Source organism: Phalacrocorax aristotelis, chromosome 6, assembly GCF_949628215.1.
Source record: "Phalacrocorax aristotelis chromosome 6, bGulAri2.1, whole genome shotgun sequence".
Classification (NCBI taxonomy): domain Eukaryota; kingdom Metazoa; phylum Chordata; class Aves; order Suliformes; family Phalacrocoracidae; genus Phalacrocorax; species Phalacrocorax aristotelis.
Genome location: NC_134281.1, coordinates 49953893 through 49980534, shown reverse-complemented (window position 1 = coordinate 49980534; position 26642 = coordinate 49953893). Strand labels below are relative to the sequence as shown.

The window sequence follows — 26642 nt, the reverse complement described above, 5'->3', positions numbered from 1 at the left end:
CTGGCCATGTGCGTGCCCAGATTAATTAACCTTTGTGCCTTTAAGCCTCCTGAGCAGTTCAAGTCAGAACAGCAAAGAACCTCATCAGAATTACCCTTCAGGAAATAATTAACAGCCTCTTCAAAGCCCTGTTGGACATATATGTTGCCTTATTCCTGATCTAATCTTACTGTTTTCAAATACCGAATGTTTTAAAATTACTTACAAAAATGAAAGCCTGGAGTAAAAGTCAAGACTGGTTACAATTTTCTTTAGTTGTGTTTGTTTCCATGTACGGTCCGGTAAACCTAGGGCTAGTCTTTCAGTCACCTGCCAAAGTCTGCTCCTCTTGGAAGCTGTGCCTTCAACTACAGCAGCAAGACCTCCCCAGCGGTAACCCTGCTGAACGTGCTGAACTTAACTTTCAATCTTCTTGAACAAACAAGGAAACATTCTTTGCACCTTGCATTCTGTGCATTCTGGTGGTGCACCTGCAACAAAAGGAGCCGTAGTCCTCGCAGTTAGTGCCTCTTCTCTTTACACACCTTTTAGCACAAAAGCCGAAACAAACTGCCAATAAAACTGGGGAAATTCCATCTTCCTACCAGTAAGAACAGCTTCAAGAACCTAAGACAAATAGCAGACCTAGAGATTTTGGTGTACGCGGTTACGCTTCATGTACATCTGTTCCGATTGCCTTTACTGCCTCCCTCCGTGCGGCGCAGGCCGCGGATTTATCCCGTGAGCGCTCGGCTGCGAGCGGCCGAGGCCGGGCGGTTGGGATTTCCTGCTGGGAACCGCACCGAGAGGAAGAGGAAGATGAAGACGAAGGGGGCAATCCGGGCGCGGGCCGGTGCCGCGGGCCGCCCCGAGCCCGCCGCCTGAGACAGACAGACGGACGGACAGACCGGCCCCGACCCCACGCACGCTCTCCCCACTACCTCATATCACATGTTTTCTTTGCTGCGCACCTCAGAAGGGCGCGTCCCCCTCCCGCGTGGGCCGCCGCGCCCCGCCCCGCCGCGCCCGCGGGAGACTCCGGCCGGAAGCGGAAGCGTCGGGCCTGGCGGTGGCACAAGCACGAGCCTAAACCCAAGCCTAATCCGGCGGTCGGTGCTCGGCGGCGGGCGGTGAGCGGGGCTGCGCGGGGCGGGCCCGGCGTGGGCCGCCACGATAAGGGGGAGGTGGTCGCGCTGCCGCCTCCGGGAGAGCCAAAAATCGGGGGGTTCGTCCCACTGGTGGGGCCACAGCGGTCCGGTAGCAGCGGCTTCTGTATTTTCAATCTATTCCTATTTGTATATCTGTGTATGCTAATGCATGTTTATGCTGTTTTACTGGGGGAAGACTCCTTGCTTTGGATTAAAAATGAGTTGTCGCTGTGGGTCGGTGCACAGGTGTAGTTTACACTTTTCTGGTTGTTAACCTGTCCTCGTAGCCAGGTCGCTGGTATTGCCTTTGCATTCCTCTTTCCGTGCAAATGTGGCAATAGGAAAGGTGAATGTTGTTAAGGCAAAACCACATCTCACTTGCCTAGCATTAGTGTTTCTGTTTATTTTTGTCTTCTAAAAAGACCCTTACGGCTTTTTAATGAACCAAATAATGATGGCTAGCAGACACTGTAGCTCTCTTACATCTCCTTGTTAGGGGAAGAATCTGAGTGGAAAGTATTAATTAGAGTGTTTTCTTCTAGTGTTCCTAATTCTGGTGTGTCGCCATTCTTCCAGAGGCTGTAGTTCTGCTCTCCCTGCAATGTTAATATTAAACAGTGTTACATGAAGCAAGATGGTTTTTAGAAAATGTGCTGATGCTAGTTATTGATTAAATGTGTACCTTGTCTTCTGGGCTGAAGTGTTGCATTTAAGATGATTGTGTAACATGTTTGTGCAAAGCATATGGTTGTGTCATGTTTGTGTTATAGGCCAATGTGAATCAAAAAGCCTTAAGTCTTTAGTTGTACTGCATGGTCTAAGAAGATACCTTTATTTAGGCAACTCAATTCAGGTAAAAAGCACCTAGTTGCATTAGTGGACTACAGAATTGCTACGCACATTCAGAATAGAAGAGAATACTGTTGTCATCGTCATTCTTCCTCCCCTGACTCCCTACCCCAAAAAAATAGATGTACACTCACAGTTTGGTTCACTGATTACCTTCAGCACTAGTGTCTGGGCTTAACACATCTCAACTGCTGTTTTGCACCAGGAGGTGCTGGTCCATTTCAATCCTGATAGCGAAGGCACTCAGACTCTAAAGTGTAATCTCAAATGCTAGTTGTTAGAGCTAACCCTATAAAGAAAGAGGATAGGGTTGATAATCTTGTATCCCTTCAGGTGCTGGGAACCCTGAGCTGTGCGGCATCAAACAGATCTCCTCCGATTCACGCGCTGCACGTTGTGCAGACCCTGCCCATAGAAGGGGTTCAGTCACTTGAGCTGTTAGGGATTCTCTTACAAGAAAACAAATCCATTCATAATTTCTACTGTCAAACAGAAAGGATGCTCACATGAGAATTTCCTACTTTTTTTAGATAACAGCAAGGACACGTAGGTGGCGTAATCGCAGGTGCCAAGTGGGAGCTGCCTGCAGGCTCTCCTGTTGCAACTAGCTGCTGAGCTTATCCTGCAGCCATGGGTTGTGTGTCCCACAGCACAGGTCTGAAGGCTACGCTGTACATGAAGCACAGCACAAGACAAGCCTGGACCTACTCAGGTTCTAACGGTTATGTGCATCAGCAGCTCCTTGGTGTACAATGGCTGCCTGGTCAGGATCACTCCAAGTATTCCACTGTGTCTCTCTGTAAAACGAGTGTGCTGTTTGGTGTCTGCAGTAAATCTACAAAAGTATGGCTTGAGAAGCTAAGCAAGAAATTGAAAACATAAACTTTCTGTGTGAACACATCCATCAGTGGGGACTTAATTACCTGAGGAAAATGACAACAATGTGTGGAAGGCAGAGTTATTTTGGGCTAGTATGCTGTGTTAATGCTCTGCTTTGAAAACATCCATTCCTCCTACTTAGTCAGCCATTCAGCCAACATTGCATGCTTCCACTCTTGTGGTTTCTTTTGTTTGTTTGATTGATTTTTTTTTTAAACAAATAACATTAATGAGTTTGGACACAACTGAACTTGGGAAGCAGCTTCCTCAGCTTCTGCTGAAGTCAAGTAGCCAGCTTTGGAACTCATCCTGAATGTGGTTTCTTTTTAACAGTTTGACCAGAACCATAGTTTATGAGGACGTTAGGACACACTGCAAAACCTTCCTTTTTGATAAAAAGCTTTGCCACTGTGAGCAGATTGCTGTTAGCAGCAGCTATGCAACAGGTAATGGAAGGTCCTGCTGGGTGTTTGTTCTGTTGAATTTCACAGGGAAGATGCTTGGGTATCACAGTGCTAAGCATGAGAGAGAAGCCCAGGCTCAAAGTGACAACTGACTTTGCATAATCTTTTTTCATTCTCCCTTTACTAACAGAAGAATGCTACTCCTCTGTGAATTTGTGCTAGATTAGGTGTGTGACACTTTCTGTAACAGCAATGCTAGTTATTGCATTCTGTTTCTACTTGAAATGCATCTTATGCAAGAGTTGAGCTCTTAGTCTCGAAATTTCCATCAGAGTCCACATGTAGATTTTGGCAGTATGGGAACATACTCTTTCAGCTCTTTTAAAAATAGTGTCCCTTTCTGAATGAGCAGGAAGGCAGAGCTATTTTGGGATTCAAAACTCATAAATGTGTAAGGACCTACTGCATTTTAGCTCACTTTGCACACAGCTACTTCTAGTTTTCTGTCAGAATAATTAAAAAAAAATTATATATCGCAGAACCACAGGTTGGAAGGGACCTCAGGGATCATCTCGTCCAATCTTTCTAGGAAGAGCACAGTCTAGACAAGATGGCCCAGCACCCTGTCCAGACAACTCTTGAAGGTGTCCAATGTGGCTGAGTCAACCACTTCCCTGGGGAGATTATTCCAATGGTGACTGTCCTCACTGTGAAAAATTTTCTTCATGTCCAATCGGAATCTCCCCAAGAGCAACTTGTGTCCATTCCCCCTTGTCCTCTCCATGTGACTCCTTGTAAAAAGGGAGTCTCCATCTTCTTTGTAGCTACCCCTTAAGTACTGGTACATTGTAATTAGATCCCCTTCAAGCCTCCTTTTCTCAAGGCTGAACAAACCCAGCTCTCCCAGCCTATCCTTGTATGGGGGGCTTCCCAGTCCTCTGATCATCTTGGTGGCCCTTCTCTGGACCCCTTCCAGTCTGTCCACATCCCTTTTGTATAGCGGGGACCAGAACTGTACACAGTGCTCCAGGTGAGGCCTGATAAGTGCTGAGTAGAGCAGGATAATGACTTCTTTCTCTCTGCTGGCGATGCCCTTTTTGATGCAACCCCTGTTGGCCTTCTTGGCTGCAGCAGCACACTGTTCATTCATGTCGAGCTTCCTGTCCACCAGGACCCCCAGGTCCCTTTCCACAGAGCTGTTCTCCAGCCAGGTGGATTGCAGTCTGTGCTGCACTCCTGGATTATGTTTTCCCAGGGGCATGACCTTACACTTCTCCGTGTTGAACTTTGTAAGGTTCTTGCTGGCCCACTCTTCCAGCCTATCCAGATCTTCCTGCAGGGCAGCTCTCCCTTCTGGAGTGTCTACTTCCCCACTCAATCTGGTGTCGTCCGCAAACTTCATCAGGCTACACTTGCTCCTGTTACCCAGATCACTTATAAAGATATTGAATAACACTGAGCCCAGTATTGATCCCTGGGGGACCCCACTAGTGACAGGTTGCCACTGGGAAAAGGAGCTATTTACCACCACCCTTTGGGTGCGGCCCATCAGCCAGTTCCCCACCCACTGCACAGACCGCTTGTCTAGGCCATAATGCATTAACTTTTCCAGCAGGAGGCTGTGGGGGACCTTATCAAAGGCCTTGGAGAAGTCCAGGTAGACAATGTCCACCGCCCACCCCATGTCCACCAGGCAAGTCACTTTGTCATAGAAGGCCACCAGGTTTGTCAAGCACGATCTGCCTTTAGTGAAGCCATGTTGGCTTTTCCTAATCACGTGCTTCATTTGACTTGTGATGGCCCCCAGGAGGATTTGTTCCATAACTTTCCCAGGAATTGAAGGCTGATGGGCCTATAGTTACCCGGATCCTCCCTCGAGCCCTTCTTCTAGATAGGGGTAACATTTGCCTTCCTCCAGCCCTCTGGGACATCCCCCGTTCTCCATGACTTCTCAAAGATAATGGAGAGTGGCCTTGCGATGATGTCAGCCAGCTCTCTCAACACCCTCAGATGGATGGTGTCAGGACCCATTGATTTGTAGGGGTCAAGCTCCTGTAGTAATTCCTGTACTAATATAGGTACCTCTGCATACTGAGGTGTTATTTCCTAGTGTCCACTTTGGAAAGTGCCTCCATTTTGTCATCTCTGCTAGTCTTGACTTCACATCAGAGAGGGTTTTTTTTAGTGTTTCAAAAAAAAAAAAAAAAAGTATTGTTCTCACTTGGTAGCATTTGCCTGTTGCAGGCATATAACAATTCATAAACAATTATGCTTATTGCAAAGGAAGCCAAAATGTTTTTGGTTTTCTTCACAATGTCAGGCGGTCTTGATAATGAGCTGTAGTTCAGCTCTGAGTTGGTGAAAACTGGGATTCAAGTGACAAAGAATGTATTTGGAATAAAAAAAAGGGACTGAACCTCCAGCAGTGATGTTCTTCGGAGCATTATTTTTTTTATTTTTTGTTCTTCTGGGCTATGCCTTCATAAAGGCCTTTACTATGCACTCCTAATCTAAACCTTGCCTATATCAGGTCTTCAAACCTTAACCTGCACAAAATGTGTTTATCCCCAGCTGCACTGGTAATTAGAGCCTGGTTACTGAGCCAGGCCGTAGGGAGTTGGTAAAGGAGAAAAACTTAGTGCAGAAGTCCTGTGGAATTACTGTACACTAAGGGCAGACAGACATCTCTTGCTCCCTTCTGCCTCATCACTGCTTACTCCTGATTTTTGGTTGTTTTTTTTAAAAAAAGATGTTTTCACCTGAACTTCTCTGTTAATTGTATGTTATTGCAGGATGATTCTTTTTGTACTTCTCAACTCTGAGAAATCTTAAACCTGTGCATTGTAAAGGAAAAAAAAAAGGGGTTCCATTTCTGGTCTCTCCAGGGTAGCTATTAATCTCCTTTATACCAGTAAAAATTGTAAAGAGCCTACTTCATCTTTATTCTACCATTATGAGGACCTCTATGATTTTATATTTATTTTTGCATAGAAAAGATAAATTGATGCAACTTACTGAATTGCTGCAAAACTCAGTTTGTTCTTGTTCTTTTTTAGGCAAAAATGTCTGCAGCATGCGACTTCGTTATGCTCCACACTGGGCAGAAGATGCCTCTCATAGGACTGGGAACTTGGAAAAGTGAGCGTGGCCAAGTAAGCAGAGAACAATACCATATTGTGCTCTCAACTAGTATTTGTGTTTTGTGCACCATTTTTGAAGCTCCTAGATCTGAGGCCTGGATCCTTTGCTTGAATGGTTTTAGTCTTAGGTCCACTAAAGTCAGGAGAATGTATGTATGTATTTGCATGACTAAGGCCTTACTGCACAAAAGCAGCAACAGAAGATCCCTTAAGACTTGTTAAGCCAGGCCTCAGGCTGTGGTGCTCTGGAGATGAATCCAGAAAGAGACCCATGAGTGGGGTGAGGCAGGGAAAATGCTGTAGCTATAACATGGTGCCTGACTCTTCCACTGGAAGATCCTCAGGCTGCGAGTTTGGCCAGACATCCCTGTGGCTTGGGCTGATGACTCCACTGAAAGCCTTTTGAGAGGCAAGAACTGTGGTTGTTCTTGTAGTAAGTCCTGTTCCAGCAGTCAGCCTTGGCTTAGCGGAAGAACAAGGAACTTGCTTGGGTTATGCTGCTTTTAGACTAAGATGACTAATGTGTCATTGGAGATTCACTCTGCTTCTAAATGCAATGAACTGGCAAACACCACACTTGGAAACAATTCTGTGTGTTACTACAAACTGTCAGTTGGAATGTTTGCATGCTATAGACTGTGCCTCCTATTGTAATACTTCTCCCCCTTGTCTGTCTTTTCGTTTCTGTTTCATTTAGTTAAAAGATAAATTCTTGGGGGAAGAGATTGCACATACTTGCTGTGAAAAGCAGTGTCCCTTGCTTGGTGGAATTCTTAGCTGGTACTGCTGTTTATAATGCCTGTTTATAATGCGTGTCTGTGCAGTAAATGTTGTATATCTTGCTACTACTCTTGTGTTAGCTTCATGATAGTTTTTGGAGTATGTTGGATGATGCTGTGCTTGTGACTCAGAGGGAAAGTTAAAACCCTTCTCAAGATGTTGTGCCAGCTAGAGAAAAAAGGTTGGAAGCAAAGTATAAAAATTAAATCTATTCAGAGCCATTTTATTGTTGGTCTTCCTGTTCAAACAACTGTCAAGACAGTGGATCTGTTGGGAATAGAAGCTGTGCTAATGTGGAAGCTGAGTTGGTGTGAGAGCTCAGTCAGCCTCTTAAATGAGGACCAGGGTGAATGTTCAGCTCTGTCGCTTAAAATGTCTGCTGACAGCTGAATTAAGTTTATTGACATGCAGGAAGTTAATGGATGGATTTCTGTGCACCCAAAGCAATTAAATGTGCATTGTCTAAAACAAATGCCTGAAACTAAACAATATATGAATGCATTGCTTCTTTTGTGTACTAACTGTTATAAGGAAGGTGCGGTCTTGTAAAAGAACCAGGAAAGATACTGCTTGTGTGTAATTTAAACCTAATTCACATAGATTTTGCCATAGTAAGCAGCACTTCTGGCAGCTGGACTCCACATGGGATCCCCATGTCTTCTCTGGAGTCCCATGGGAGCCATTGGGAGTCACTTCTTTGGAATATCTACTATATTCAAAGACTTACTCCTAGAATGTACTGAAGGCAAAATCTAGAAAGTGCAATGAAAATGGCTAGAGTTACAGAAGTTGCTGCTATTTCTATAGCATAAATAAATTCCTGTTTATCACTTTTGAAAATTCAGAAGCATAGCAGCAGTTTGGCAGAGTGTCCAAATGATTTAGCCTAAAAAGGACATGATGTAGTTCAGGGAGAATAACTGTAATTACAAATTAAAGACTAAGGGCCAAAACCCTAGAGAAGCAGAATTATCACTGATTACATTTAATCTAGCTGTTTCCCAAGTACAGGCTATTTATTGAAAGCTGTTTTGTGCAAGGGCTGCGTTAGAAGCAAGACTGGAAGTAGATGGCTTTTAAATTATTTCAGGTAAATATTTTGCAGATTGTAATTATTCTCCTTGGCAAGTTGCTTTTCAGTCTTGACCTTACTCTCTTGAGTAATCTATTATTACTGTTACTATTCCTGATCCTAAACAAGCCTTGACCTTGTAGCCAGATCTTAGCAGTCCAGTACAAAGGCATAAGGCATCAGGCATCATTGCAGCCCTAGTTTCCTAGATGGTAAGAATAGGGTGGGGGGGAATTATTGAATCTAAATCTATGTTGGAAGACTATAGGATTTTATAGGATTTAGTTCTTATTATATAATAGGATGCTTTCTGTCTTACATGATCAAATGCTAGAAGACCAATTTGTTTTACATGTTACCATAGGAACATGATGGAGGGGTATTGAATGGAAGGGAACACAGTACAGATGCTTATGAACTGGCAGCATAAATGAGTTCAAAGAGAAGTCCAAATCAGACAGGAGCATCAAGAATATCAATAGCATGGTTTTTTAAATATTGCAGCTTGATTATCTGTAATCCTTCAATGCTTTGTTCTCTTCCCTCAAGTGGGTCATGCTTTCAACCTGGATGATTGATCCCCACCTGATGAACAGTTTAACCTGCTGTAGCAGAGGCTGGCTCTGCGGGGAGGAGAGAGTTGTATTTCTGTGTGAAACTTCAGGAAAGCTGAAGAGGAAATGTGTACCTTAGAAAACCAGTTGGACTGGATGTCTTGTGGCAGGATTGCGGCTGTGGTGGAGACTGTTTAGTGCTTGGAAGAGTTTGTTAGACAATAGAGAGAATCCTGGTTAGGTACACAAAAATTCGCTACTGCTGGTATGTATTAAGGGAGGGACTTGAATTCAACATCTGAAGGACAGAAGGCAAAACTCTTTATTTTAGGGAACATCAGCACTTAAGTTGACATTACTTATGTGGTGCTCTGGGTTCCTTTTCAGCAAATTTTAGTACAGTATATACAAACCATGATACAGCAACACTTACGTTCTGGTCATATTGCGTTTGAATATCACATGGACTAATGGTCTGTTTTTCCCTGTTTCCTGTCAGCAAAATTACTTGGACTGCTAAAATGTGACAACTTTGCAAGGAAGCAGGGGAGGCTGTCAGAGCCTTTTCTTTCCAAGTATTATTGACTGGAACTCTCCATAATGGCTTGGGCTGTGCAGAAGAGGCTCCCTAGTCACTTGAACTCGGTGTTACTTGGAAGTATGAAGATGGCTTGTTAGTTTTTCACCTTGTGATGCTCAAATTGAAAAACTGGAAATCTAGTAATGGATATTGTAATGAATTAGGACTTACTGATTCTGAATCTGCTGATTGTTAGCAATACCATGTTCCTCCATCTTCAAAACCAGAAGAGGGTGGGTGGCAAGGCCAAGTCCCTTGATAGGATGTATAAATGGGAGTGTAGCTCCTAGGACTTTGCTATGCAGTGAAGGAGAGTAAGGCTTCAGCAGCAATACTGTGTCTGCTTTGGAGCAAACCACTTCAAGAAGAGCGTGAACCAACTGACAGGACAGTAGCAACAGCGATGCAAGGTTTGAGAAAGGGGAATTGTGATGGAAGCACCTGCGGTTATGTGGTTGAGAGAGCTTTGAGAGGAGGCATGCTGGCACTTTCCAAATGTGCAAAAAGCCCCTCACAAAGGGGAAGCTATGGATTTCATGTCTGTAAGGAATAGGGTGTGGCATCAGGGCCATCTTGCTTACACATCTAAAAGCCTTTGGACATAAAGATACCTAAGCGTTGGAATAGATGGCCTGTCACTTAAAAGAAGGGTTTTGACAAATGTGTATAGGAGTGGTTTAGACTTAGCTGGCCCTGCTGTGGGGCATGAAGATAGGCTAGATCATGTCTCAAGATCCTTTCAGACTTACTTTCTGTAGTTATATGGTGCAAGGTTGGTGAGTTACGCTTAAGCTGTGTGACTCAACTTCCCTAATGCAAAATGAACTCAGTAATTGCTCCTTCCATAGCAGTACTGACAAGCTACACTAAAGAATATATGGAAAGTTTGAAGGATCCTTTGGCTATTGTTACCTCACAACACCAAATATCCAGAGGCATGTGAATCTCCAGCTGCTTCTGTTGTCTTTTTTTTTATTTTCTCTGTCTCCCAGGAAGTGCATGTACCTGTCTGAACATAATCTCAAAAATACAAAACTTTCTGTTAAAACAAAATACTCTTCTTAAACTTGCATCTATTAGGGTTTTCCCTCCCCTCCATAAATTATTTTTTTGCACATTTTCTCTTGATTGTTTGCCTTTTGCATGGGATGGGAACTCTCAGTTCACATTGGAATGTCTTAGTAGGCTGAGACTATTTTACACAAATATAAATCCAGACCTTATTTAAATGACCAGTCCCAGTTTTTCAGTGCTAGAAATTTATCAAAACATGCTGATAAATAAATACTTCTGTTTATCACTTTGCAGAGGCATGTTTGGAGTGCCTTATCCCAGTTTTCTGCAAGTGGTGCCTACTTTCATTTTATGGAAAGTTTTGTACCTGTTTGTTATTAAAAAAAAAATTACCCTGATAGAGGAAATGGGGGAATAGTACAGACAAAGAACAGTGCTCTTTTTCCTTTCCTTTCTGCTTCAGCTCCACAACTCTTACCTTTTTGGAGGGTGGGTATTGAGTCTTAAAAGCTTTTAATATGTCTCAAGTGATTTCAGAATTACCACGACCTTGACTTGGTAGTGACCTTCTGAGGAATGTCTTAATCAAAGTGAAACAAGGGCTGTAAATACTACCCTGGTAGAGAAAGCAAAAGGTTACTTCACTGCAGTAATAGAAGTGCTTTGTCATTCTAGCTAAGGGAAACTGGTCTACATTCCAGTTTTCCTCTCAAAACACCAAAGAATGCAGTCAGAATATTCAATGTCTGCCTTTACTGCTGTTCTTGACAAGAAAAACAAATGAAATCCAGCAGTAGAGGAGACGTCTTTTTCACATTTGATTCCCCCTTCTTTCTGTAGCATCTGAAAGCAGGACTGTGCTCGTCTTTAATTGGTGTTAATAATTGTCAGCTTTAAAATTGAACGTGCTGATACTTTGAAGTTGACAGAAATCAATCTCTCTATAGCTTTTGTGGACACATCTTTTAATCTCTTGACAAGACAGACGTAATCTCTATAAATACATTAAGGCATCTCCCACAGCCTCAAGAGACAAGTCCGTGAAGAGCAATGTATAGATATCCCTGTATGCATAAGATGTACTCTTGCTGTAGCACTTCAGATGGATAGGTGTAGAAGAGAACATGTGCTTACTGTCCACTGGAAGTTAAATTAAATAGATTTTACTTAATGCTCATCAACATAACAGGAGATAATGATGGCACTGAAGTCTGTAGTAATCCTTGGTTCTTGCTGTTGGCAACACCTTCATTGCAGCAATGTGGGAAGCAAAATGCAAAGTTGGGAGCATCATCAGGAGATCCCCTGCAGGCCATGGGTTATTATTCAGCAATATAGTGACTTTGACTTTCGTTGTTGTGCAATCAGTGAAAATGAGACATGAAGGAAAAATGTGCCATAAAATAGCATTATCTTAGAAATTAAGGGTTAGCAATTGAACCAAACCCATACTCTGGCTATTCTGGAATTAGAAACCAGGCTCTTCCTTTACTGGGAGAGAGAAGATTTCTTCCAGGCTTTACTGAGATAGATTGATTGGTCTGTTAGTTCCAGAAAGTTTGTCTTCCTAAGCCATGATTTATTTGAAAACTGCTTCTTAAAGCTCATTTTACATTTAAGAAAAGTCTGACAGCTATAGTTAAGAATGAATCTGTGTTCTGTCTGGTGAGTTCTTGCATGCTTGGCCTATGTGCATGGTCTGTTTTCTTGTTACTCTTAGAGCGTCTGCTAGCATTTAACTCTTTAATCCTAACAGCTGTGCCACAGAGGACTCTACCCTACTCTGTTTGCATCTTGTGACTTTATGTAGATCTGTGCTTTGGGGGGTTCTCCTCACTAAGGCCCTAACTTCTTTTTTTTTTTCTTCCTTCCAGTCATGTGTCCCTTCTCACTGATTGCATTGAATAATCTGTTTCTGATTACAGGTGAAAGAAGCAGTGAAATATGCCCTAAGTGTGGGTTATTACCACATCGATTGCGCAGCTGCTTATAGTAATGAAGCAGAGATTGGTGAGGCTTTCCAGGAATGCCTTGGGCCAAACAAGGTAAAAACACAAGAACTACCATGCTGACTGTATGTTATAAAAATTTACAACTGTGACCTGAAAGTAGACTGTAAAGTTAACATTTGTGGCTTTTCCTCCTGGCTTATTCCAGCTATTTGTTATTAATCAGGAGCAGGCTTGAAACAGGGTCTTCTGTCCTCTGTAACCATCCTGGCTGTCAGGAGGAGAAAAGATTATCAGGAATATTTGTATGGAAACTACAGAAAAAGCCTTTTTTAATTTTCCTACACCCTGTCCCTGCAAAGTCTCCCAATTTGGGTGTTCAAAAAATTGGAGGTTCCCAGAATCACTAGTTAAAATGGAAAATACTTGCTGTGATTTATATGTAAAGATACTCTAATTTGCCAGTCTAGAATAGCATGCAACGGTGGGTAGCCACAGCAAATTAGGTGACTGTTTGTTTTCTGGTTATAGATCAAATATGAGTGAGTAAATACATACTTTTTCTTTTTAAAAAACAGTGATTGCATTTGAAAGTTTGGTAACTGTGACTCGGGGGCCTGCAGTGAGAGTCCATGGCCTAAATATGAAGTAATTGACAGGCATTCCTATGGATGACCTGAGGTGGAATCTTAAATCCATCCCCTTGCTCTTGTTGGCCTGAGGGGCCAGAAGGATTACCTACACAGCCCCAGAGCTCCTGGAAAGAAAGTTCTTATGTTCCTGCCCTCCTGCTGCTCTTGCCTTGGCTTTAGGGCAATCTCTTTGTTATGTGATTAGCTTGAGAGAGGCTGTTTTCAGCCTGCCCCAAGGATTCCTTCTTACTGGATATGGTAACTAATGTAGGGAAGCATAGGACACTTTTGTTCAGTTCCTATTAGCTAGCTAACTTAAAACTAGAATTTTTAAAACATCTTTCCCTTTGAATACAACAGTCATATGTGAAACACACAAATAACTCAATGGTTGGGGGAGAGAAACTAAGCAATTAATCATTCCAGCTTCTACGAAGTATAGACCCGAGTGAAACTTGGTCCTGTGTAAGTCAGTGGGAAGTGTCCCCTGGTGGTATTCTGTGCTTCAGCTTGCCAAATACGATATCCCTTTTGTGTTTTATACTTCCTAGTTAACCAACTTTCCATTTGTTTCATTTCTGCGTCTTACCCTTCCAATACAGGGTACCAAGCACTGAATTCTTAGTGTGTTCCTCCCAGAACCTAGAAACTCAACTGCAGAGGTTTGGGGAAACTTCTGTTTATTTTCCCACACTCTTTCCATGAGAAGCATTCTTGGTTTATAACATGTGATGAGTATATTTGTGCCTAGAATATGTGAATTGTTAAATAGAAATTACAAAATTTACATATGAATTAACTGAGTAATCTTTCTTTTGGCCACATCACACTTAGTAGTGGCTTTAACCCTTGGAAAGTTTGGAGAAGTGTGTGTCTGTGGAGGGGATTGTTTTATTTTTCAAAACTTCTAATACATTGCTAAGTATTTGGTAATCTTTGCATTTGACAGTGTAAGTGTGTATTGCTTCATCCATTATATTTTTGAAAGGTTTTATTTGTAGGTTCCGTGTGTTACTTTTTTTTTTTTTTAAATGAAATTGTTCTATTTGTTTTAAAGCTAGTTGGGGAATTGCTACAATTGCCTCTCTGAACTTCTTCCAGTAAATTATGCTCTCCTCCCTTTTTTAAAGATTATTAAAAGGGAGGACCTGTTTGTAACATCAAAGCTCTGGAATACCAAGCACCACCCAGAAGATGTAGAGCCAGCACTAAGAAAAACACTTGGAGATTTGAAACTGGATTACCTGGACCTGTACCTCATGCACTGGCCTCATGCCTTTGAGTAAGTTCTATGTGGAAAGGGCACAGAAAGCAGAAACCCCAGTTTTACATAAGTAGCTGGTGTTACGTCCTGAGGAGCTTCTTTCTGGGCTATGAATTTCTTTCTGTATGTATTGCGTACAGGATGTTTTTCAGTGTGGCTAGTAGTGTAGTCCTACAGACTGTCATGCAGACACTCGTTTCTACCCATAACCTGCACACTTACTGGTATTTGGTCCATTCACAGAAACACGTGTTCAAATTTCATTCTTTGAATTCCAGTTGGGTGGGAATTTGTTGACTGTTAGTTTTATAGCACGTCTATAAGCATACAGTAGAGGAGGCAAAATTGCTGGTTTTGTGTAGAAGTATCGTAAATAGAAAAGGAAAAATTGTTTAGCAATGATGAGGCTGGGAAAATGGGTATTAAGTCTTCATTTAAAATCTTCAAGCAATTACTTAAATTTTTTAATAGTGAGAACAGCTAGGTAATGAAATTAGGATCACTAAACTTCTGACAATTTGGCATGGGTGCCAAAGTTAGGTAACTGAAAGTAGTCTTAACTGGGAAAAAGTAAAAAAGCTTTATGGGACAGGTTTCTATACTGAAGCTTGCCATCTTATACTATCTGAAAATTTGGCTTTCTGTGAGGTAAAACCTTTGAGTTTAAAATATATTAGAAGTTTAAAATAGTCTAGTGTCTTCCTCTAAGCATTGGGGAAGCATGGCAGCTATTCTTGGTTCTGCAATTGACCTACACGGTAACCTTCAGGAAATAGCAAAGCTGCTTTGTGCCTGAGTTTTACTTATCTGTAAAATGAGAATTAAGAGTTTTGTAAAGAAGAAAACACTTTTCACTAATAGTTATTAACTGTAGTGGAGTGGCCAAGCACATGCAGTTTCACGGTGGTATCTGTATGAGGAGGAAATTGAAATTACTTCTTACAACACTTTAATTGGAGGAATTCTACAATTTCAGGAAATAAGAGACAAGAAAATTTTCCAGTTAAGTGCTAAATGCACTTATCCTACAACCCCATCAGAAGCAGGGTTCCTTGCTTTATTTTCTTGTAGATGTGTTACCCCTCTACACCCCCCAGCAGTAAAAAGGGGGGAGCTGGGGGTAATAAATCTCCTGACCAGATGCTTGCATGAAGACTTCACTCAACAGCAGAAACCCTCTTAGATTAAGGGGCTTCTGTCTATTCTGCAAATTCGAAAACGGTTTTTTCCCCTTCTAGTCATATGAACTGGATTTTACAAAGCATACAACACTAATGATAAGAGGAAAGACACACAAAGCATAAATATATGCCTCAGCACAGCAGAATGAGGAAGTGTTTTCAATTAGAGCTAGTTTGGAGGAAGAACTGTTAAAAATTCCCCGTTGTGAAACAGGTTTGTTTTCCCGTTTACTGTATCAAACATTGCTTTGATCAAATGTATCAAACATTGCTTTGCTAATAACACAAACAGATATGATGTATATTAGAAATTACTAATATTTAAATGCGCTTGATGTTGTGGAAACTGTTGACAAAACTGACATTCTATTAAAGCAGTTTTGTGTTTTCTCATTGGAAACTGTTCACTCTCCAGTTTTCCACTAGCGCTACTTCAGCTGTTTTAACGTGTGGTTATCTATGATGCCTATTGTATTGGGAAGCTGAGCAAATGAATGTTATTTACACAGAAATTAAAATAGGCTTCCAGATGCAAATCACAGTGCTTTCTAGGTCTTGAAAATGAATCTCTCACTTAATACACTATTCTTGACATAAGAGGCTGCTTTTCCAAGTTGGGAGCTCATAATATTTTCAGAGTTATTTTTAGTTCTAGATTTATCAATGACATGAGCAAGAACCATCTCCCCTTGTCCCCAGCTGCTGCCATGTCTCATGCTGTCCACTGCTTAGCTAGAGCTGTGTAAGACAGTCTCTGAGATCTGAGCTAGCAGAGTCCTGCAGTGGTTATGAAGCAGTGCTTTTCCAGTGGGATTGCTGGCACCCCTCCATGTGTGGTCTGCTCAGGGACCCGTCATAGCCCTTTGGCAATGTGATGGTGTCACCTGGCACAACCAGGCTCTTTGTGTCTTTTTTTGTTTGTTTGGTTGGGTTTTTTTTTGTTGTTGTTGTTGGGGTTTTGTTTGTTTGTTTGGTTTTGGGGTGTGTGTGTGTTGTGTTGTTTTTTAAAAATTTTATTTTACTTTTAAATGGGTTGGTATGACTAACTGGAAACACACCCAACCTACAGTCAACATGTACATGTTAAGACCTCTGTGAGAATCTGCACTTGTATCGAGTGCTGACACTGCTACAGAATCCAGAGGGAGTGGGAAACCAGCGTACTAGTCTCTCCTAGTCTCTTAAACCAAGATTGCTTTGGTAGTAGCTCTGAACAGGCAATGAAGAATATCAGTCCTCCCTCAAAAAACAAATTAAAAAAACCAAAGCCACCCTCTGAGTTGCTGCTCTCTTAATCAGCTGTTTTGCTAGGGTCAAAGTGTGCAAAGAGCTGCTGCTGCGTATATAGTGGCTTATCAGTTTTATGTAGTCACTACTGTATAGGTTAAGTAGTTCAAAGTACTGTATAACAAGTCTACATGGGAAAGCTGTATGTGAAACAGCATTTTTTAGGTTAAGTCAGCATAATGAAATTCAACAAACAAGTTTGCTCAATTTGTACTCTGCCCTCTGAGCTATGTATAAGCTTTTGAGAATGCTTAGAGGAAAGTTTCTTTTAGTGAAGAACTAACATAACATAAATAATGTGGTATATGTACTTACCCTTTACCTTTGATGCTATAGACGAGGGGACAATCTCTTCCCAAAGAATCCCGATAACACGATGCGTTATGATTACACTGATTACAAGGATACCTGGAAGGCTATGGAAAAGCTGGTAGAAAAAGGTCTTGTGAAAGCCATTGGGCTGTCAAACTTCAACAGTCGTCAGATTGATGATGTACTAAGCGTGGCTACTGTCAAACCAGCTGTGCTCCAGGTAAGGCAAATAAAGGAGAGGATGAATGCCTTTCCTATGTGTCCATAAGAGTGAAGAATTTGCAGACCAATGCCATGTGTTTAGCACAAGGGGTGTAGCTTCTTATGTACAGGGAAGAATATAGCCAGCTCTGCAGGAGTAGAGACACAGAGGTGGTCTTTCCAGGCAGATTAATTTTTTGGGGAGGAGGCCTATATATTATGTATATGTACATACATATATTCTGTGGCTATTTATGCCTGCTTAGTTGAACAGGTCTGTGGAGGAGCTCATCTTCCCTGTGAGGAACAATTTAGTCTATAAGAAAGGAAGACTCTGGGGGAGTAGCTCGAATCCATCTGTAGAGAGTTTCCTTCCTTGTTGGCACGTGGGGAAAACCCAGCACTCTAAACTTAGGCAATCTATTCTCCTTTTCCTGTAAACTTAGCCTACCAGACACTTTTTCTTTCTTTCATTAAAGCTTATCCTCATAAGGTTTGCAGAATCTGGAATGACCTCCTGTGATGTGTTTTGTTCTGCTGTGCTTTTGACTGCCTGTTTGTTTAGTTTTGTGTTAATATCTGTCCTCCAGCCACTTATTGTGGGTCATTTTAATAGGTAGAATGCCATCCTTACCTAGCTCAGAACGAGCTGATAGCTCACTGCCAGAAACGAGGACTGGTTGTCACTGCCTATAGTCCCCTTGGTTCTCCAGATCGGATGTGGAAACACCCAGATGAGCCTGTGCTTCTAGAAGAACCTGGGATCAAAAAACTGGCAGAAAAATACAGCAAGTCACCGGCACAGATCATCCTCAGGTACAGAACAATTGTGAGAGAGGGTAGCATTTAGGACCTGGCTTTAAATAAAGCAAAACACGCAAGCTAGAATGAATCTCCTTAAAGGGCGTGTTCTTCTGCATCCGTGAGGGGTTAAAATCACAGGGAGTGCCAAAAGCAAACCCCATTTGGTGCTTGTTTTACAGAGTTTGTAGAGTTGGTCCTGCCTTAAGGCAGGTGGATGGACTAGACCTGAGGGGTCCAGCCAGGGCCTGGATGCACGCCTGGGACAGCTCGCTACCTTTTTTGCTGTGGAATAGCAGTAGGGCAATTAAGGCAGCGGCATGCCACAGTTGGGTGCTGCCTACTGAATTTGCCCGTGGCCAGTTGCTTGAACCCTTGAGCACTTGTTACGGCGTTCAGATGGGCTCCCAGAAGGAGGGACTGAGGAAGGGACCTTCCTTCTTCGCACTGAAGAACCGTTTGCTGTTTTGTTTTCATATAGCAAAAGCCAGCTACTGGATACTGGGAAACAAGATGATTGAGTGATATCCAGAATGTGATCAGCACCTTGAAAAGTAAAATGGGATTTCTATCCTCATTTTTTTTGTCTGGCTCTGTATCTATCAATGTGACTAGTACAGTCTTGGGCAGCAGCAAGTTAACCTGGCAGCTGAACATATTCAAGACTTGGTGCGTAAGCCACTAGACAGGCACTTGAAGGATCTGGGTTTTCTTTTAGTTTCTCAGTGGTTGTATTAGAACTTGCGTAAAATGCTTAAGTACATGTTTCTGACTGTTTCTTGGGTTTCTAGCTTAATGCACCTGAAACTTGCTTGCTTGTTCAAAGGCACAAGCATCTTCCTCTCATTGATTAGTCTAGTGGCTACTGTCTTGCTTGAGCTTGGGCATACTAGGTCCTAATCCAATACAGTGCTGTGTCAGCCCTCTTCTGGGTGTTTTTATTTCACATAGAAACATAAGTGGCATCTCTGCTGCCACAGATTATTAGTCAACCAGAATAAATATTGGGGTTCTTGGGCTGCATGCATAGAAAATCTCTCTCCTCTTTCTCTTAACAGATGGCAAGTGCAGCGTAAAGTGATTGCCATTCCCAAGAGTGTCACTCCCGCTCGCATTCAGCAGAATCTCCAGGTAAGTCTAGATGGAGGAAGGGAGTTTAAGCAATGACCTTTCATGAGAGTAATATACTGTCCTACTACTTGCAGCACAACAAGCTGAGCCACTTGCTTCATACTTGTTCATCAATGTATGCACATGCTTAGAAGGGAGGGTAAAGATTTTTGGAAACCAAACTTCGTATGTTTTAAGCAACTAAGTGTGTGTGCGTGCATATATGTGCACACCCACAGTCTGGTTATCTAAAGGCAAAGAATGTCCTTGGTAGAAGTCTAAATGAAAAATCTTTACTGAAATTTATCTGAGGTACGAATTTATTGAACAAGGGAGTCTTCTAATGGTGTTTAATGGTTCTTATTTATGAGTAGCTGTTGTTCTAGCTGGCAAATGAGGGCTGGTGACTATTTCTGCAGCAAACTGCGATTCTAATGATGATGAAGGAATAGAATTAGTGTGATTCACTTCTGCTCTGAAGTAGACAGTTTCGCTTTAGAAATTGTTTGAAAACTCTGACTTTCAGTAATTTGGAGGGAAGTCTCTGAATCACCTCCAGGTTACATACTTGTTTTTAAGTTAAGACTTGTTTCTGTAACTCCAGTTAAACCAATTTCTGCCATGTAGTTTGCTGCTAGAAATGTCAAGAAATACCAGAAAACTCTGTGGTTACTTGAGGTTTAGATCTGCATGGGAACAGAGTATTGACTGAATAGGCAGCGCTGGGAAGAACAGTCCCCCTGCTTTTTACTTATTTTTGTAGAAGAGTGCTATGCAGTATCAGCGTAAGCTTAGACTTGGGAAGTATATGAACACCTCAGGCTTTAAGCCTTTGTTTTGGTGTTTGTTATAAAATGGGTTTAATTGCAACTTCATATTTATGAACAGAACACAAAATAATACTGTCTGAAGCAGATTTTACAGATACATAAATTCTGTTGATCAGAGTTGCATGGAAATTCCCTCTATTTTAGGCTCAGACTTACCAAAGTTGCAGCTTCAGAAGGTGTTTGAAACATCGCAAGTTGCATTATGTTTCATTTACTTGGGTTTAAACACTAGGATCTTGCAACTCTAATATAGCATGTAGGTTTTCTTTTTGAGAGTACAAAAGAAATATTATGTAACTACAGCTTAATAAATTATTCAGTCTTGTGTGTTTGCCTCAGTTACAACTGTGCTGTTGCACTGTCATCTAAAATTAAACACTGAAATAGTCAGCAATGTCTCAGGTCACTGTTGCTGTTCCATTCTGTCCTGGATTGTTGACAAGTGGAACCTTTTTGCCTTTGTCAGCTCTATTGCTCACGGATCTCTGGAGAAATTCACGGCACAAGGGGGTGGTTGTGCCTTACAAAGGAAACAAAACCAAGAAGCAAAACTCAACATCAATTAAATAGGAAAAACGTATGGTTATTGAATAAAGCCTCTTGCTTTTCTTCTCAGGTGTTTGATTTCAGCCTCACAGAAGAGGAGATGAACCATATTGGAAGCCTGAATAAAAACTGGCGTTACATTGTGCCAATGATTACGGTAAATTTCTCATGTTTCCATTAGTTCTCATTATGTGCATGTGGCCACAACTTGGGATTTTTGCGGTTTTCTTTCTTTTAGTGTCCTCATCAGAACTACTTACTCATGAGAACACTACATCTTTTTAGGGTATCTAAGATGAAAGAATTTTTCAAAAGCTGGGTACAAAATAGGTAACTTTTTGAAAACTTTTCTCCTCTGTTTTGGCCACTGATGGCTCTCTCTAGTTCTTTAAGCCAGGGTCCCATCTTGCTTCAAACCTCACCAAACTCCTGCTGATTTGTTCTTCTCATGTACAAGCAGGCCAAGGTCCATGCCATTCCTCCAGAAGTACTCTTTGTCCCAGCTGTCCCCATCTACTTTGTACTGTAAACCTCTAAGATCAGTGAAGACTCTTGGGGTGCTGTTAGTTCTCCACACCCATCGTGGAAGTCATGTGAGGGAATTTGTCCGCTCCCCTCTACTGGATGTCCCCCCCTTTCAGCATCTGTTGTAATGACCTTCCCCCAATGTAAGGAGTTTGGCTTAGGCTGTTGAATCCTTCTTCCCAAATCTGTTAGCCGCAGCATTGTTTAGCATCGGTAGTTTACTCTGCCACATCAAACCTTACCTTGTGTGCTATCAGATGCTGGTCTGTTTTTAGAAAACTGATGCTTCGTAAGTGTTGAAATCCTCTTGGTCTTTCTTTTCTTGTATTAAAGGACCTAACCTTGGTCCTTCCCCCTCACAGGGGGAAAAAAAAGTCAGTGCCTTGTCTTCCATCTTTATAGCATTCCTCATTTCTTATTGCCCTGCTTCTGACTATACAGCAGAGAGCTGTTGCCATTCCCTGGTGTGTCACCAACCAACATATGGCAACTGTGCTATAATGACTCTGAAGTGATTTATCTCTTCTCTGTCATACAGTACACTGCAGAGATACAGTAGGTGTCTCTGCAAATTTGGAAGCTGTCAAGCATACCCTTGCCTCTCCAGCAGTTTGCCTGTAAATTATTCTTCAGTAGTCAGTGACTACTGGCTAAAGGAATTCTTTGGGGAAAGGTTTTTTCCAGGAATTACTGTTGAGGTTTTTTGAGTACTTGAGAGCGTATCAGTGACTAGTCTGAGTTAGAAGTTATGAATGTGTGAATTACTGTCTCATATCAAGGGTAGATGTTTGTTACACCTTTCACTGTTTGTCATGCTGGGGCTTATGAGACCTTCAAGGCCATGGTTTTAACTCTAGGGTTGCTTCAGTTTGTGTGCGTAAATATAAAGCCCCACATCCCTGCAACCAAAATTATCTTTGTGCTTACAGATCGGGAGTCTGTGCACCACACTGCAGGCGTAGCTGCTCATCTGTGTGAATGTGGTAGTGACAAGCACACCTGCTGTTTACAGGGTGTTCCTTTCAAGTGTTTTGCTACTTGTGCTGCAAACAAAGTTGTTTTGTTAATGAAACTGCAAAATACATTAGAATGTAGCCCGGCTTGGATGAGCCGGGGATAATTCATGTGCTTTTGTTACCTGGGAGACCTGATCAGATCACAGTGATTCACAAAGGAGAGATGAAATGCAGTTCAAAGTGCTAGCCCATCCAACTAGAAAAAGGGTGAATATGATGCAGCTGGGCTTCAAAGATATTGCCATATTATCAGATAACAAGACAGGAAGAAGCAAGGTGAGAATTAAAACACGACTCGGTAGCTGTAAGATCTCTAGTGGAACCTTTTGTCTCCTGCCCATCCCTTCTGGGCTTATCAGAAAGAATTTTCATCAACGGTGAATTAAAATTCCTGTCTAACCCTTCATGCCTGTCTCCTCTATGAATCTAACTTATAGTGTCTGGATTTCAAAGCGTGATAAGCCAGTGGTATCAGTGCTCCTATCAAAATTGACAAGACAGTTTTTCCTTCCTTTACTTCATTGATACATAACCATAAGTTCTTACAGTTGTGCCGCTCTTCTCCACAGTGTTTTTGTTTAAAGTCTGAGGACAGGCTATTACACTGCATGTAGACAATTTAAGTTGCTTTATATTTTAACAGCTCATTAGTTGGATAGAGGTTTGAAATTGTTCAGCCCTACCTTGCACCAGCCTGAAATTGAAACTTTCAGAAACACATAACTGGTCAAGGAACACACTTAAGCAAAACGTGAATGACTCCAGGAGAGGAGCAGTGGTGGTGTACACACGATGATCTGTCTCTTTTTGATAGTTGGCTACCGTTGACTTGCAATGTGTTCACTGCTGATTTTACCCTCTGCCGCCTCCTCTCAAATTCCTGGGGTAAACTGGAATCAGCTATGTGAAACAGTGCTTCTGGCAGCTGCTGTCTTGGCATGCTGTGAACAAGAATGTTTACCTGGAGAGCTGTTCTATGAAGCGAAATACGCGGGGGGAAGAAACTGGGCGGGGGGAAATGAGGAATAGGAATTCTAGGAACATGTGGAAGGTGTTAGCTCTCAAGGGAATATGAGGAAACCTGAAGATATGGTGATACTTTTTTCCACAGGTTTAATGATTGCCTTCAGCTGACAGCTTCATTTCAGCTTTATTTTATTTTAATCTGAGCATCGATCAAATGTTAAACCATAACATCTTAGTTTTCTGCTCTGTACTGCCCCCAAGTGACTAATTTCACACTTCAGTAGTCTTCACGGTAAACAGTGCATTACTAGGGATTCCAGCTGTTGCTTTGAAGCACAGGTTTTATATGGAAAGCTAATACAGGGGCTCGCTAGTGGACACTTGGTTTGAAAGTCCCTGTGATTCCCTCTGTCTCCGTAACGTTTTGAGTGATTTCTAACATCACATTAATATAAAAATCACATATGTATAGATATCAATTATTTCTCTAACGTAACTTTTATTCAGTCATTAGTTGCTGAATGTAAGTTTTAGCTGAATGATGCTAGTCTGTCACCCAGGCAGGTGTGTGTATCTCTGCCAATGCTGCACCTAAATTTCCCCAAACATTATGGGTGAGGAGCAACATTTTTTACTGCAGCTCCTTGGAAGTTGGGGGTGTTGCAATGGTCTTAACGCAACTAGAAATGCAACCCGTGCTTCTGAACGCAAAAAGGTGGGATGTAGGAACTGAGACTTCTGCATGGCCACATCTGCTTTTGGGCCAGCCTGAGCCTGTGTTTCATGATCTGTGAACATCAGTTTCAATATTCCCATTTTACAGTTGGAGAAACTGGTCTTCCTTGGAAATGTTCTTAAACAAAAAACTGCTGTGAAGGAGTTCAGTGACACTGTTAATTGGCAGCCTGGCAATTCTCTATCATGGAAACATGGGCAAACCTCTGACTCCATAATAAAGTGTTCTGAAGCGTGCATGTTACAACACTTACTCAATAACGGCTACAAGGCAAAAGGCTTTTAACTATTATTAATCTAATTCTTCAAGCCTCAGCAGCTTGAAAGACTGTTGCTCGAGGCTACAGAAATCTATCTCTTTTTTTTTTATTACTTTTTTTTTTCTTTCACTAAGTGCTGAGAGGACTTGGGGGTAGAGAGAACAGCTCTTGCTTAAGCTGAAGAAGATGCTCTCAGATGTTTGGCATATGAAGATTTAGAAATCTAAACCATGCAGAGTTTGAAACTGAGAGTAAGAATGGATTTTTGTCTTTCTGACTTGAGTCTGTTTTCTTCACAGGTGAATGGAAAGCTAGTAGCAAGAGATGCTGGACACCCCCATTACCCCTTCAATGACCCCTATTAACTACTAGAAAATAAGGTGTTAGCATAACATGCTCCTCTGCACACTCTTCCACAAAGTGATTGTTGCCACAATTTGTCAAAAAACCTGTCCAAATAAGACCTTCCTTCCTGAGTAGGTTGACTTACAATGTACCGCTACTAACTGACCTCCTTCCTGGACATACTGTAGCTTCCATGTCAAAACTTGCGGATTACAATGACTGCAGGCTTTCTCCTGGAAGCACAAAATCTTTTGGGGATTAGGTAAAGAGTGGGTGAGCCTGAATCAAGTTCCAAACACGTCATTATCAGGTTAGGGCAAAAATTTGGGTTTCCTGCCTGCAAAATGGTTTTGAAAGCTTTAGTTATTAACATGGCAGGGTAGGGAAACGGGGTGTGGGGGGGAAGGCATGAAAGTAGTTTAAAACTAAACTGCTCAGCCATTGACTTTGGATATCTTTATTCCTTCTATCAACATAATAGTAAAGTAAAATGTGCTACAGTTACACTATGTCCGTAAACCGTTCATTAAAACCCAAGCAACCAGCAACACCCAGTGCTTTTTATCCCCTTTAGAGTACTTGTGGGACTCAGAATTCTCTCTTCTCTATTTTCTTTTTCTTTTAATTTGCCTGTAGATTTGAGGAGAATAAATGCATACCCTGGAGCAGGCCTTCAGGGCTATCCTCTCTGTTGCTTGTCACATGGATAAGTTTCAGCTCTAACAATAGTTCTGATTGTCCTGTCACAAAAGCCTCAAAAACCTTCTAGCAAGTCTTGTGGAAGAACATCCTGCTTTTACTGTAAAGTTGCCCAATGTCTGTTTACCAAAGATGTCCAGTTTGAGTTCTGGAAGGCCACCAAATTTGTTCCTGGATATACAGTAAGAGCAAAGACCTGTCAAAGGGCCCCTTCCATTTTAATGTTGCATTTTTGGCTGATGCCTGGGAGAGCTGGTCCTGTCTCCTGTTCTACCGCTGACCCGCTGGTAACACCGGGCAAGTCATTTGCCTTTTCTGTGCCTCTGTTTTCCTCCTTGCCGTGTCTGTCTCTGTGTTACTCCCTGGCAGGGGCTAATTTCCTGAGTGCTGATACACTGTTGAGCAGGACTGGGGCCCTAGCGCTAACAACGGTTTTATTCTGTTTCAGTCTTGTTTCAGTCTCTTAATGAATTGTCTAGCCATCCGAGTACAAAGGGCATGAGGTGTTAGTACCTACCAGAGCTCCGATGCCTATACCTTCTGTGGCCTTAGCAACCTTAACACTTTATTTTGATTTTCTCTACCTGTAAAACAGGATTAATGCTCATTTGCCTTTGTACAGGCAGGGGTAGCAAGGCAGAGTTTCTAAAGGCCTCTTGGATTTAAAACAAAGGAACTCTTTCAGATCTGTTGATGCCATTCAGAGACAGTCGTAGGCATGACTCCTCGTTTGCTGCTGGATAAAGAAAGCTTAACTGGTTGTTAGTGAAATAAAGATCACTTATTTTTTATTTTTCTCATAGCAATACAAACATAGAATTAGAAAAAGAATCATCTGTATTCAAATAGTTTTAAAGAATTATTTCAGTTTTAATAACCTCATTTATGGTAGGCCTAAAGTAAAACTATATATTCAACTCAAGCATAATGCCTCCTCAGGTATTTCCTGCCCTGGGCCTCACAGCACGCAGCTAAACTGGAACAAACCTGTTTATCACTTTTTGTAGTCCTTATGTACAATTTAAAGAATTTCTGTTCCTTGGTAAAGTGTTTCCTAATTCCTGCTGAATTTACCTCAGTGGAGAAAGCCATTGCAGCTCAGTTAGGATTCTTTACTACACTGGACGTTTTCTTCTGAGGGAAAGGAAATCCCTGTTGGTTTTTTATTATTCTAATCAAACACGGGTGACTTTGAATACAGTTCTTACTGCAAATCAGTAGGGAAGCAACTTTACTTTGAAGGCACTATGTAGAACGTTAACAGCAGTCATCCTGCCAAGAGAAGTGGCTTTTCTTGCATGTATTTACACTTGTATGTTTGCATGTCTTAAATAAATACTGTACGCGGTGTACGACTTTGAGACTTTTTTCCCCACTCTAATGTCACAGGCCCAGTTAACTTTTTCTAGTTACTTCTCTGATCGAGAGTAAGCGGGTAGAGAGAATTCCCAAGAAAAGCAGATTAATTCTGTATCTCCATTACGCCTGCAATTCCCAGCTCTGTTACCGCGCAGAGTAACACGGCGCAGCTGAAGCTGGAGAACTTTTATCTCGCAATATCAGAGGGAGAAATGAGCCTCCAGG

At 41.9% G+C, this 26642-nt stretch overlaps 2 protein-coding genes across 7 annotated transcripts in view; one reads left to right on the top strand and one right to left on the bottom strand.

The window, feature by feature from the left end:
* PRDX1 (peroxiredoxin 1) overlaps positions 1–26642 on the bottom strand; it is a 262541-nt gene that overhangs the window by 10915 nt on the left and 224984 nt on the right. The window lies entirely within an intron of this gene.
* Positions 1022–26410, top strand: AKR1A1 (aldo-keto reductase family 1 member A1). 6 transcript variants are annotated; one of them, XM_075097753.1, is made up of 10 exons: positions 1024–1109; positions 3189–3301; positions 6316–6411; positions 12325–12444; positions 14111–14262; positions 17049–17244; positions 17842–18041; positions 19085–19157; positions 20583–20669; positions 24314–26410. In XM_075097753.1, exons 2-10 carry the CDS (start codon positions 3209–3211, stop codon positions 24377–24379), a joined length of 1083 nt encoding a protein of 360 aa, XP_074953854.1. In that variant the 5' UTR covers positions 1024–1109; positions 3189–3208; the 3' UTR covers positions 24380–26410. The 6 variants fall into 6 exon arrangements, 3 of the variants coding, with proteins under 3 accessions (XP_074953855.1, XP_074953854.1, XP_074953856.1); XM_075097754.1 differs by lacking the exon at positions 3189–3301 and having other exon boundaries at positions 1022–1109; XM_075097755.1 differs by lacking the exon at positions 3189–3301 and having other exon boundaries at positions 1030–1088.